The 14,485-nt window shown below is 43.8% G+C and overlaps 1 protein-coding gene across 3 annotated transcripts in view; it reads right to left on the bottom strand.

The window, feature by feature from the left end:
• Positions 1-14,485, bottom strand: part of MCC (MCC regulator of WNT signaling pathway) — a 494,592-nt gene that overhangs the window by 83,449 nt on the left and 396,658 nt on the right. For all 3 annotated transcript variants that reach the window (XM_033178900.1, XM_033178901.1, XM_033178902.1), the window contains one exon: positions 10,481-10,623. In XM_033178900.1, coding sequence (XP_033034791.1) covers positions 10,481-10,623 — 143 coding nt within the window. The remainder of the gene's footprint in view (positions 1-10,480; positions 10,624-14,485) is intronic.

Genomic DNA, 14,485 nt, shown 5'->3' with positions numbered 1-14,485 from the left:
AATTCACTTGTTAATCAAGTATCATCAAATTTAAAACATATCAAATGACATTATCACAGCCTGCTAATAAGGTAGAAAGTTTTCAATTAAGATCCCCAAGGTAGAAAGCTGTCAGTGAAGTTAGAGACATAAGCCACAGAGAATTTTAACCAGGCTAAGAAACAGAAGCATCTGTAGGCCTGCTACGATGTGTGCTGTAGCAGGATTGGCCATTCACCATATCCTTGCCGCTTCCCGAGGGCCAACGCATACCACCCACCCCTCTTTTCTGACTGGGCACACATCATGCCTGGTAAAGCAATTCAAGGTGGAAGAAAGACCTACAGATTCTTTCAGCATCAACACAGACTTTCTGTAAAGGCAAGATGTTATATTCCAGGGATGTAACAGTTCAGATCTTGTTGTAGCTCTACAGCTGAAACCAGGAGGGCTGTTGCTTTTTTTTGAGCATTCCTCTGTACTCTGCATACAGCAAGGCCCTCTTTAATTCCACTGAGGAACAAACACAAACCGAAAATAAGTAACATAGAAAATTAGAAAACAGAATAGTCATCTTTTAGGGCCGAACACCAAAGAGAAGACTGAAAGGTCTGGGAGGAAGGGAGAAAGAGTATCCACAGAGGTTACCCCTTGCTTTGTGTCCCATGTTGCCTCTGTCTACCTAAGACAAGAGGACTTATGAGAACAATGTTGTGGTAGTTTAAAAACTCCTCAATATCACCTGCAATGGACAAACTGACATTAGGACCCTCCTGCTGCAACATGGTAATGAGGACCATAACCCACATATGTTCTTGCAAACAAACAAACAAAAAAGTTAACCTCAAATCTTGTAAGGAAACAATCAGATCATCAGATTGAAGGACATTCTATGATACCACTAACCTGATGTCCTCAAAATGGCAGTGTCACGAGAGACGAAACAGCAGGAGGGAGGATCTGTTCCAGATTAAAGGACAGTCAAAAGACATGAAAACTACATATAATGTGTGAGCCTTGACTGGATCTGGGACTAAACAAAAGCAACCAAGGACATTAATGGGACAACTGGGGAAATGTGAATATGGACTGTGGATTGTCAAAGCTTCATCAGTAGTAAAATTCTCAGGTGTGATGAAGGTACCGTGTTTATTATAGGAGAAGGTTCTTTCTTGAGAGGTTTATAAATATGCCTTTAGGGGGTGAAGCATCATGATGTCTGCAACTTTCAAATGGCTCAGAAAGAAACGTATACACAAACACAAATGCGAGCAAGAGAGAGAAAAAAATCCAATGTGGCAAAATGTTAACAATTGGATGATTAAGATGAGTGGTTTATGGAGGCTTATTTTACCTTTTCTGTAAGTTTGAAGATCTTTAAAATAAAAAGTTGAGAAAACACATACCTCAACATTCTAGGCAAGAAGGTCTCACATGGTCTGGATATGCTGCAGTGGAGATTTAACACGGAGAGCACAAGATGACCAATTCTCAGTGCAGCTACCAGAACAGGAGAGCTCTCCTGCAAGTGTGCCTTCCGCATCCAAATGATCACCAAGTACACAGACACAAGTGGACAGGGACAGGAGGCAGAGAAATTCTAGGCAGAAAAGGGCAGGGTCCCTGGTGAAGCCCCACCTTGAAGCCTAGAACCATGGCCCAAAGTGAGAATATGCAACCTTTTTTCCCCACTGGAAGGCTGCCTTTTCCAAAATCACCCATGGCCCACCCCACCCCCCATCCTATACCCATAAAAACCCTGACCAAACTGGCAGAGAGCAGAGAAGGGAAGAAGAGAAGCAGCTGGACGTCACAGACTGTGGTTTGATGTCAGAGAGCAGCAGCTTGACTTCAGAGCAATGGCTTGACACCATTGCTTTGGAGAGGAGTCCGGCTGGGGACAGCCAGAATCCAGGGGAAGATTACCTTCCCGTTCCATCCCCCTTCTAGCTCCCCTTCCTGCGGAGAGCCACTTTTATTGGCAATAAAATCCTCTGTATTCACCACCCTTCAATTCTTTGTGCGACCTGATTTTTCCTGGATGCCAAACAAGAGCTTGGGTGCCATGGGTGCAGATGCTAAAGGGTGTCACACTGACCCTCTGCCTTCAGTGGTGGAGAGCAACTGCCTCACATGAAAAGGCAGAGGGCTCACTGAGCTGTTTAACACTTAAGCTGCCCACGAACGGCAAAGCTAAAAGAACACTGTAACACATGCCCTCTGGAGCTTTGGGGGTCACAGGTCTTCCCCCGAGACACTGCTGTGGGGTCATCCCAGAGTTTTGCTCCTGCTGATGCTCAAAAGCACTTGCTCTGGCCCCTGCACCCACTCACCTGCGTGCTCCTCCTCCCTTGAGGGGTTGAGAGCTGCAGACTGAGTAAGCGAGGCACCCCTGTCACGAGGCCTGAGAAGGGGTCAAGGAAAATTTCCTCTTTCAAAGTCAGGGTGGGGGGCCTGAGAAGCGCAAGCTGCTACCCCATCACATTCTGACTATAGATCTCTGTTTCTTTTCTCAAAGCAATCGAGGCTGCATTTTCAGTACTTCTATTTTAGCAAAATCTCACCAGCTGGAGATTTGTTTTCATTTTCACTGTTGTCACTTTGGATTCCTGACACAGTTTGTTTCTGTGAATCAACAAACTTGGTCATAAATATGAAGGGATAAGGAAGATAACCTAACATCAACTCCAGGAAGCTGTCCTCCAGGACTGTGAGCCTCTACTGGCCTTGGTGTCCATCTAGGATCCCCTACTCTGCTCTGCCACAGCACCCCCACATAACTCCTAGCCATCTACCTCCAGCCTCAGTGGCAGAAATGTTCTGCAAGTGGTTTCTGCCAGAACTTTTCCGGCAGAAAAGTTCTGTTTCACACATATGTGAAAAAAAGTTCAAATCTACATATAATCATTTTACTTATTTGACTGCTGATCCCCTGAATTGGCACAGCTTTAAAAGAATAATACCCAGTTTTGCAGAGGATGGGAGGAAATCTTTGGGGTAGAGAGGGAACGGCAACTGACAATATACAAGAAAAGACTTAATCATTCAATACCTTTGAGAAGTAATCCTGAAGAAATAGAAGTATGTTTAGAGGATAAATTCCAACCCCTCCACTGTGCCTCCATGGCTCTCTATCATTACTGGCTGCAGCCCAACTCTCAGGCCTCATTTCTGCCCACTCTCCCCCAGGCTCAGGCCCTTTCTTATTGCCTGGGTCACCTGCAGCAGCTCCAGATCCCCTTTAGACAGGCTGTCTCCTGCCCTTGAGAACAATCAGTGGATCCTCCATTAGCACTCATCCCAGGCCCTGTGGTCCTCATGCTAACAGGAGTGAGAGGATTTCCATGCAGCCCGGAGGAGGGGGAAGATGTGGTTCTGGCATCCAAACGTGATCTACAAAATATTTTCTCATAACAGCAATGTTCACACTGATGGCTGGGGATGCAGTAACAACCCTAGCAAGGTCCCGAAGTTATTTCCATGACAGATTACATAGGCTTTCTGAGGCTGGTTTCAGCGGCTAACACTCCTTTATTGTAATGCTGGTTTTAAGAAAAATTATGTCATGAACTTCAAATAACCAAAACAAAATCAACCTTAAAAGACACGGTCTGTTTAGAAAATAAAGGCTGTTTATGTCAATAATAGGAGCTCATGAATCCCAAGAACTGTGGGAGCTCATTTGGAGAAAAGGCTGTAGATTAATGCTTTTCCATTTCCATCTTATACCCCAAGTCTCTTCTGGGGACTGAAAAGTTATGGAACAGCAGACTGTGGGGGAAATATTCCAAAGTAACACAAACTGAAGTAGAAAAATGACCTTTCCTGCTCTCAACCCTGGTTACTCTAAGGAAGATTCTGGAATGACTTTAGGGGGTTCTCCTCAGTCACTTAGCTCTGCTACCATTTGCAGACAGGTCTTATTTGACCAGGCTCAGATCCCTGGGAGAAAACACACAGTCACCCCAGACAGTGCTCCAGTCAATCAGTGTTCAAACTGTTACCTGGTTCTCAGGGATGATCCATATTGTGACCCTCTCCAGAGAAATTAAGTTGCCCAAATAAAGAAAAGAAAAAGGTAACAAAGGGCTTGGCCTGTTATATCAACTAGTTAGAGTACAACTTTCAGTCCGGTCTAACCTTTTCAGTCTGTGGACTAGAGGATCACTGACTATCTAGCCACCTCATTCCTAGCAAAAAGCGAGTATTCTCCAGACAGCCTGCTTTACCTATGTAAACAGTTCTCTCCATGTCTGCAAAAACTGTTTTTGGAAGAGGCAGGGCTGCCTTTCCCTGCCCCGACCCTCTCTCCTCACTCTGAGTGGCTGCTTGACACTTGTAAACACTTTTTCCTGAAGCCATGAAGCCTCATGAGCCAGTAAGCCAGGAAAATCTGGCTTTAGCATCAAACATATTTCACAGTCACAACTGCACCAAAAAGCCAGGTTTCATGTGTAAATTCTTCCTTGGTTGTCCTCCAAACCCTACTCATACAGAGGAAAAATCTAAGTGATCACACCAGAAAGTAAGGTATTTTATGTATAGAACACCTTGGGGTATGAGTAGAGTTCAACCCTAAGGGTAGAAACCTCAACCCTTAGGGTATAATGGTTTCATATGTCAACCCTGAGGGTATAATAGTTTGATAGTGCTAAATTCCAGAAAAATAAAAATTTATCACCTGAAATCAGAAGAGATCTCAAAATAACAGAACGCTTTACTGGCTGTACAAAGGCCCATACAATCAGGGATTTTGTTTTGGAAACAATTGCTCCAGAAAAGCACTGCTGTTGCATTAACAGAGGTGGGAAAATGGTCCGCAGGAAAGGACACCAAACATGCTCTAACATGCATGATGCAATAAGCCTGTGTGCACACATCTGTGCTCTGCTCTATTGCAATATCCAGAATGATTGGGTCCAAGAGTGTTGTTTCTATTTTAATATGAAGGGCCGCAAAATCTGACTGCAAATGCTTCGCTATTAAGCCAGGTGCTTGTGATCACACAGCTGCTCCCTAATTCCCCCATCAGCCCTAGAGACCTCAAAGGACTACAGTAAGCAAAGGAAATCAACCACTGGCATGTCTTCCTGTTTAAACCAAGGACTATCAAAGGAAAGCCATCTATAGAAACACAGGCGACAACAAAAACAACTTCTTGGCTTTGTGGCCTTGGACAAGTGACTTACCCTCTCTAAACTCCATTATCCTAATTTTACAGATGAGGAGCTCTCCAGGGCGTCCTTCCGGGTTGGGGATTAAACATGAGGGATGCATGTAAATGCTTGACATAGGGTAAGTGAGTAAAGCATGTTAGCTGGTATATCCACCCTCTCTTTTAACGGCAAGCCTTTGCCAGATGGAGGACATAAAAATTCTAAGCAATGACTCCTACCTTGGCTTTGTCCACTTAATTACCTTTATTTTCTGAACAACTGTGTGACCAGGTTTGAAAAGAGGGAATTTTTTTTAAAAAAACATGCAACGTGACAGTGGCTGGCATCTTTCTCCTTTATTTGACTGCTTAGGTAAGTCAAAGCACTTTTTAATTGGATCGTTTATTCCTCCAGGCTTGGAAGACAGTGCCCAGGAACTAGCCTACTAAAGGGGCAGCTGGACTCTGATGGGTGGGGTATGAAAACAAAAGAAAGTGTGTTTTGATGAAGCCAATAGGCTGAACTTAGTCCTATTATCTTTGGAGATCAGCAAATATACTGCAGCAAATTCTGCAGCTCAAGAAAACCTCTGGGTTACTAATGCAGGTTTGCAAATATAGCAACTATAATGAAATGGCTACTTTTAAATGATTTCCTATAATGGTGCTTATATATGGAGGCTTTTTTCCCTGTTGAAGAAATTTAATTGGAAAATGGCAAAGGAATAAGAAGAGGCAGACGGCCAGTTCCGCTGAACAAACACACGACTGCATTGTGTGAGCAGCTTTCATGAACTCCTCCTTGTTGTGCCCAAGTGTTTGTCCTCCTGGGGGATCTGGCAGAGCTGCCCCTGCCCAGTGCACCCTCCTCTTCATGGGCTCCGACCCCACTCAGTCCCCGGATTCCTGCTCGGCTGTGACCTCTGGGAAGCATTCTTCCACGCTCCTCCCCAAGGTTATCACTAGGGCCACTGCAGGCCTGCTATGGAGTCTTAACTGCACTGTGAGGTCTTCCCTGTGGACCTGTCTGCATCCTCCAAAGAACTGTGAGCTTAGGGATGGGGTTCATTCACTGCTGCTCAAGTATGTGAGTATCTCCTATGTGTAGGCACTGCTATGCTGATAAATTAGGCAGGTGCGTAAGCCCAGGAGGCGGAGCTTGCAGTGAGCTGAGATCCGGCCACTACACTCCAGCCTGGGCGACAGAGCGAGACTCCGTCTCAAAAAAAAAAAAAAAAAAAAAATTAGGCAGGTGAAGTCCCTGCCTGCGTGGAGCCTGCACTCTGGCATGACAGCCAGATAAAACTTGGTAACACACAAGGAAGAGAGTACAAACACAATCCATCCTCAGGGAGTGCTCCATGCTATGAAAGAAAATGAAGCAGGGAAAGGGAGGCGAGTGGCTGCAGAAGAGTGAGGGATGAGGCATGACTCTAGAGGGGAGGGTGGGGGTCCTTTGCAGAGACAGCTGCTGAGGAAGGAGGGCTCCAGGAGGAAGGAACAGCCAGCACAGAGCCCCGGGCAGGAGAAGCAGCTCAGGCTGGAGGAACAGGAAGCCAGGAGGCCAGAATGGCTGGAGCTGGAAGAAAAACAGGACAAATGGCCAAGGAGGAGGCCAGAAGCAGGGAGCACCCTGTTGGCTGCGTGCTGGGAATCTACAAGTAACTCTAGGCTTGAAGGATTTGAGCGTGGGAGCAAAGTGACCTGACAGCAGATTCTGTCTTTCATCCCCAGTACCTAGCACAGCCCCAAGTGAGTCTGCTGACTAAATGAGAAAAAAAGCTTCTATGTGTGGACAGAGAACACGTGTCAACACTGGGCAGGGAAGGTCACTCCCCTCCAGGAACTCCGTCTTCTCAGGAAAGAGGCTACCACCAGTTATAACTAACCCATGTGTTTTTAAATGAGGGACAGAATGAAAAGAATAGTTTGGGAAAATGAGGATGCCATGGCGCAGACAGGCGGACGCTGGCTTCTGTGTGAGGACCAGTGCTACAGATACCACCTCATGTCAGGAGGTCCAAGAAGTCCCACAGGAAAGACATCCATGTAAGTGGGTTTATCCCTGCACTTCCCAAACTTATTTAATTATGGAACTTTGTTGGAGTGCAGGTCACTTATTAATTCCACAAAATACAATTGGAGAGAAGTGAATACAGGGATCAGAATAGGGTTGACACTCTACAATGATTAGCAATTTCCAGGCTGTTTAAATCTGTCTGGCTGCCTAAGGCGGAAGACAGAGTCCTAAAGCTTGGGGCCGCCAGGGTTAGAGATTTATGATGCCTGTATGAAGTCAGGATGTGAGTATGAACTTAGCATGCTGGTATGAACTTGGCACATGCATGGTCTGGTTGCAGGGAGTTGTGTGTATTATAACATAAAGCCCAGGGTCTGGGTTCGGTTTAATTGGGGGAATTGTCTTCACTCCTCATGATACTTCTGCCTGGTTTAAGCTGCTACCAACATACAGCTGTCAATGGCTTCGATGCATTTTATTTGGCCTTAGATGCAATCCAGACTACTGATCGCTCCTTCCTTATTAGAGCCTCTTCTGCCGCACTGGCTTCCGGAATACCACTCTCCTCATTTTATTCCTTCATCTTTGGCTGGCTGACTGGTGGATTGGTTGATTACCTCATTCATTCATTCCCACTACTATCTTTAAACACATGTTATGTGCCAGGCCCTGTGATAATCTCTGAAGATATACTAGGAGATGAAACAAACATGCTTCTGCCTAGTGGAATTTAGTGGAAGAGTCAGTCAAGCAAATAAATATTATTACATAATTTAAAATGTCAATGTGATAGTAAGATACAAATAGGGCAATGACAGAGTCAACAATTATCATGTGCAAACACCCTGATGTCTCTCAGCTGCTTTTCTTCAGCCCAGGTCTCTCCTCTTGGTTTTTTTATCTGAATACCTACTGCCTTCTGAAGCATCTCTGCTCAAATACTTCAAGACACTATAAACCCATGGACAAACAGAACACACGATCTCCACCTATCATATAGTTCCTGCCCCAAGCAAAACAAAACTCAAAGCAAAACCACGGGGTCCTATTTCCTATGTGCCCTATTGGTGAGTGGCCCTGTCGTCCATCTATTGTGCAAATAAACTCTTATGGGGCATACACACCCTTTCTTTTTTTTTTTTTTTTTTTTTTTTTTGAGGCGGAGTCTCGCTCTGTCGCCCGGACTGGAGTGCAGTGGCCGGATCTCAGCTCACTGCAAGCTCCGTCTCCCAGGTTTACGCCATTCTCCTGCCTCAGCCTCCCGAGTAGCTGGGACTACAGGCGCCCGCCACCTCGCCCGGCTAGTTTTTTTTTTTTTTTTTTGAGACGGAGTCTCGCTCTGTCGCCGGGGCTGGAGTGCAGTGGCCGGATCTCAGCTCACTGCAAGCTCCGCCTCCCGGTTTACGCCATTCTCCTGCCTCAGCCTCCCAAGTAGCTGGGACTACAGGCGCCCGCCACCTCGCCCGGCTAGTTTTTTGTATTTTTAGTAGAGACGGGGTTTCACAGTGTTCGCCAGGATGGTCTCGATCTCCTGACCTCGTGATCCGCCCGTCTCGGCCTCCCAAAGTTTTTTTTTGTATTTTTAGTAGAGATGGGGTTTCACCGTGTTAGCCAGGATGGTCTCGATCTCCTGACCTCGTGATCCGCCCGTCTCGGCCTCCCAAAGTGCTGGGATTACAGGCTTGAGCCACCGCACCCGGCCATACACACCCTTTCACCTTCAATTGCTTTCCAATCCTTCAGCAAATCTTGCCAATTTTACATCTTTATTAAATCTCAGCTGCCACCACCCTAATCTGAGCAACAATTTTGCCCATCTAGACTTCTGCAACAGTTTCCAAGCTAGCCTCCCCAACTCATTCTTCATCTATGGATTCTTTCTCCACACTACAGAGTGATTGATTCAAAACGCAAATCTGATGATCTCATTCTCTTCCCCCACCATTAAAAAATCTTTCAGTAGCTTCTTGTGGATCTTTGGGTAAAGACCAAACATGGTCTCTAGCATGGCCTGTAAGACTCTGCATGGCCTAGCTCCTGCCTACCTCTCCAGCTCCCCTCTTATACCTCTGTGTCCTCCATCCATGATGATCTTCAGTCACCTCCTTAAATGCATTTCTCTCCCTCATTGGATGCTATTCTCTTCCTTGACCTGCCTAATTCCTACTGAGCCTCCAGATCTGAGGTCAAACGCCTTCCTAGAGAAAGCCTTCTTGTAACCCTAGACTGAATCAAATTTCTTTGGATACACTCTCATACTACTGTGTTCCATAATGTTGTAGCACTTATAAGATTTTAATTAAACTCAAATATGTAATATTTGATTAAAATCCCTCTCCCCAACAAAATGTTAACTTCCAAGAAAAACTCATTATAAAACTCAAGAAAACTGACTATATGCACTCTTCTTTCTCCTGGTTCTTCTTCCCTCTCACCCATACATGTAAACATGTCTGTCCTAAGATATGCTGCTCCTCCCTCTTTTGACTCCACACCCTTCGAACCACAGGGATCACCTTAGCCCAGATAACTTCAAAGCCTCTTCCCTAAACCTCAATCTCTTTCCAAATATCCAGGTAGGCAAGACCAGTGGTTTTGTAACATCTTGACTGCAACCCAGTTAGAACATTCATTTGGCAACTTACTGCCTACAAAGATGCAAGAAACAAATTTCATGAAACAATATTGTCATTTGCTTTCCTATTAGCTTTCATTTAAAAATACTTTGTCATAGAATTACAAGACCCAATGGGTCACACCCTGCAGTTTAAAATACATCGTACTAGATATTTACATATGGATATTTCTCTACAACCTCAAACATAATATGACTATTTCCCAACTCATTTCTCAACAAAACTTCCTTACAAAGGAATATATGATCCTTCTCTTAGTCACTGAGGAACAACACATTGGAGTCATTTTGGACTCCTCCTTCTTACCCAACCCAAGTAGTTGTTAAAACCTCTTGGGGTTCTTCCACTGCAATGTGTTGGCCCCCATCCCATCCCTTCTATTCCCACCATCATAGTTCAGATATTATTGTAATTTGGAATGCTGTAATAGTCTTTTAAACTGGTTCCCTACTTCCAGAATTTTCAAATAGAAGTGACTTATGTTTGAATCACAATTGTATCAGAGCAGAAAGCTTTAGTTCCATTTGACCAACAAAGTAATGTGTAAGGGACTGAAATACATGTGACTTTATCCACTCAGTAAATTCCTTGAAAAATTAAATTTTAATTGAGGCTGCCTCCCATTTCTAAAATTTCTATCACAATCCAGAAACCAAACTCTGGGTTGGTGGTAACGGCAGGCAGACTCACCCATGTCAGCAGTGACCATGGTAGACTGGTTTTCGGGGATAGAGACAGAGGTCTGGTCTTGGTCCATGCTTCGAGAGTCCTCGTTGACCTCGTGTTGGCTCTGGCTGAGTTCTGATCGCAGTTCTGAGTACTCATCTTCCTCCCTGAGGAAAAAGGAGAGTTGGCCACCACTGACAGAGGATTTAAGACAACCCCCTAGAGAATATGTCTTTTAAGGACAAGAAAAAGACATTCAGAGAGAAAACAGATTTCTCCCCCGGGCCACATGGACCAGGATTCCTCCCAGCCCAAATAGATGGTCACATCTATGGTCAACAAGTGAAGCTGAAAGGTTGCTTCTGTGTCCACACAACATACCCATGTACCGAATGAGATTCATCTATCAGCCTGCAGAAACTCTTCCCCTCTAAAGATTCCTGAAGAAACGAGATTTCTTCACCTCCTCAAATTCCGAGGGGAAAAAGAACTAAGACTACTAGCACTGAGGCTACTGTTGAACCAAATAACTAAGAGTCTAGCACACAGCAACAGCATGCCCTACCACCTGGAGGGGCCCATAGGGGCTTCCTTCTTGAAAGAGGCTGGAGGTTGGAGATGGGGTTGGAGCTATTGAGAAACCAGCACCTCATCTGTGCAGATCAAACTAGACGTTTTTGAAAGATATATGGATCAGCATGCCCAAGAAAGACGAGGCTAACTTCCCAAAGAAAGGAGGTAGAATTAGGGGGTAGGAAGAGAAGATGCAATGAGGAGAAAACGGAACACCAAATGAGAGAACACCACTCAGTGGCCTATTTCCTTTAATTTGCACTTGCTAACAAGAAGACAACATTTAAACCCCACCGTGTTTTATTTGTATACACACATCTACCTATTCTCAGCCCTTCAGGGGTCCCTCAACCTCTGGTCTTTTCATTGTACTATTAGCAAGCTGAGAAACTTAAAATTGCAGTATGTATTTCAGAGCACACGCAGTGTCCCCTTCCCACACTACCACCACCACACATACACTGGACACAGGGATGGAGACAGCAAAATGAACCCTCTTTGAAGGATCTATTTTGCAAGTAAACCAGTAGGGGAAACTGTCAGGGGATTTAACTGGGAGTGGAATGCCCACTTAGGTCTGCTCAGCCTCAAGGGCAGATTGTCTGTGAAGAAAGCTAGGAATCAGAGAAATCTCAGCCTGGCATTCATTTTAAGTTGTCAACAACCACAGAAGAAAGTCTACAGTGTTGGATTCTGGGTGGACCAAGATGATGAGTGGTGATCATTAGGGTTTAGGGAGGCAAGTGGGAGACACATCTATAAATCAGAGAAATGTGAAGAACAGAAATCTTGGTTCTCTCAAGATATCAAATTTCTCCCAGGAAAGGGATTCAGTTGAGCCTGTGTTTTATAAGGTATTGTTAATAAAAGCTACCCAGAAATCTGGAAAAGCTTTATGTAGATAAAAAGCCCCATGACATGCAAAATATGAATTAGAGAGTGGTAAAGACAAAAAAAAAATACAGACTAATGTTCTATGAATAAGTTAATTATTAGACATCTGCAAGCAAAAGTCAACAATAATTAAGTTTAGGAAAGAAAACAATTAAAAAGTACTCTTAAGTGCCTTTTTGGTCTACAGGATGATTGTGCACTGATAGATACATTAGCTCTCCTTTCAGTCAGCACTTAAAATTCTGATGTTAGTTAAGGGGAGATTTTGTGTATGATGAATAAATTACCTTGGTTGCATGGCCAACGTAATCAGCTTTGGCTCAGCCAAGACATTTTTGCAGCCAAGAAAGCAAGTGATAAATGCTACTGCTGTTTCTTTGGTATAAATGGCATTTGTAAAATCTTTAATAGCCACCTTAAACCCTCCTGGCTTGCCAGATTCAAAAACATATAGTTCCTGCCAAATCTCCTGCTTTGTACAGAATTACTTCTAGAGATTACTAGGATGAACTTTATAAAGGAGTGAATTGAGAAGGTGTGGGAAAGGGAAGCTGTTATTGTAGAAACATTCCCTACTGAGGTCAGAGCACAGTCTGAAAGAGAACCATATTACATTAGGCAGTAGGTTTTCCGTGTCACAACATGCAAACTAAAAATTCCTATTCAATGTATTTGAGCACCAAAACAAAGATAGGAACACAAACACTGCACAGATTCTGTCTTCAAGGAGACAAAGATGTTCACAACCCAAGAAGGATGCTGTGGGTGAACACAGGTGGAATATCTGGGGCTGCCAGTGGGGAGTGACCAGAGAAGACCTCCTGGGTGGAGAAGTACTCAAGATGAGTCTCAAGGCAAGTAGATTTCAGTTAGGTCACAAGTGTGGAATAGCACAGGCAAAGGCTCAGAGGAGCTGCAAATGTGCAGAACTTGGAGGGGAGCAAGTGGTTCACTATGGCTGAAACCAAAATATGGCACAGGATGGTAACATGAGGATGGAGAGGCACTCAGACTACTTGTTGACTGGGCAGTTTGAGCAAAAGGAAAACATATTGCACCAGAGGATGCAAATAATCAAGGTTAGATGGAAGAAATAAACATACAATGTGGAAAGTCTAGGAATTCAGGGGAAGGAATAAATGTTGCCAAGATCTTGTGTGGAAACAGATAAAATGAGAAGAAGAGAAATGCATTCCAGCTATGGTAATCATTGTAAGTATTCTAGAACTAAAACGACACATGCCAACAAAGTTAATAGTCATTAGAGGTGGAAAGCTACCTTGTGAGAACAGGGAAGATCTTGTGCCACAAAGAATGAGGTATAAAAAGGTTAAACTGAGTTTAAATATGACAAAGTTCATGCAGCCCTGTTGAGTCTCCCACTGACTTTCGTAAAAAATCATGGAGCTGCATATCCTTATCTCTCATTGGCATCATTCCTGAAAGGAGGCTGGAACCTGGGACCGGGAAATGACAAATTGTAAACTAACTCAATTTGTGATTGCAGTACGCGTGACACACTGATGACCGGGGGTCTTCTCTACCATTCAGGAGCATTGTTCCATTAAGAGGAAAGGAGTAAGTAAAACACACTAAGAGTCCCTGGCAGTTTTGCAAAGACAAGGTTTTGAGTTGTGCTTCTGCAGTGGCTCTGCACAGCCTTGAGGATGCCTGGTGAGGCTGTGTGGCTAATGACACAGCACAACAGCATCTGAAGATGACTTCTGTTTGTTGTGTATATAGGCATTCTTCTCAAGCAATAACTTATTTCTTTGGGGAAAAAATGCCTCCTCAAAAAAACACCAACTACCAATGCTGGTGATGAAAAGAGGAAAATGTAAAAACACGGGAAAAAAAGTGGCCATTTAAAACCAGAAAAATAGCAGCTCTGATAAACTGATAAATGTTGAAAGTGACACTCTGTGGTAGTATGTTTATAATAACGGACTGACAAAGTTCTCAGGTGTTTCTCCTTGGAACGTAAAGGGTCAACTCACAGGATTCCAAATGCATATTCTTTCATTCACTTAGAAGTGTCTGGGAAGTGCTTCCAAGCTGCTTTAAGAGATGCAACGATTAATGCTTGCTCCTAGTTTAAACAACATAACAAATGCTCCTAAGGAGGCAGGCATTAGATTGTACACTTGCCTATGTAATGACCAGCAGTGGCAGAAAAGTCACAGGCTGGCAGACTGGAAGGGATTTTAAAGAGTGTTTTAGCCAGGACCACTACCTTTATTTTACAAATAAGACAAACGGGGCTTCGAGAGGCAACTTACCTAAGATCATGCAACTACTAGCACAGCCTAATTCCTAAATTTCACACCAATGAGACAATATGTAGTTGACTCTTCAACAACATGGATTTGAGCTGCATTAATCCATTTATATGCAAATTTTCTTTCAATAAATGTATTTGAAAATTTTTTGGAAATTTGTGACAACTTGAAAAAACTCAGATGAATCGTGTAGCCTAGAAACACACAAAAAAATTTTAAGATATATCATAAATACATGAAATATATACATTAGGTTGATGCAAAAGTAATTGCGGTTTTGCTT

The sequence above is a fragment of the Trachypithecus francoisi genome, unplaced genomic scaffold (assembly GCF_009764315.1).
Source record: "Trachypithecus francoisi isolate TF-2019V2 unplaced genomic scaffold, Tfra_2.0 Lachesis_group2, whole genome shotgun sequence".
Classification (NCBI taxonomy): domain Eukaryota; kingdom Metazoa; phylum Chordata; class Mammalia; order Primates; family Cercopithecidae; genus Trachypithecus; species Trachypithecus francoisi.
The sequence above is the reverse complement of the archived record's forward strand: the minus strand, read 5'-3'. Positions and strand labels throughout refer to the sequence as shown.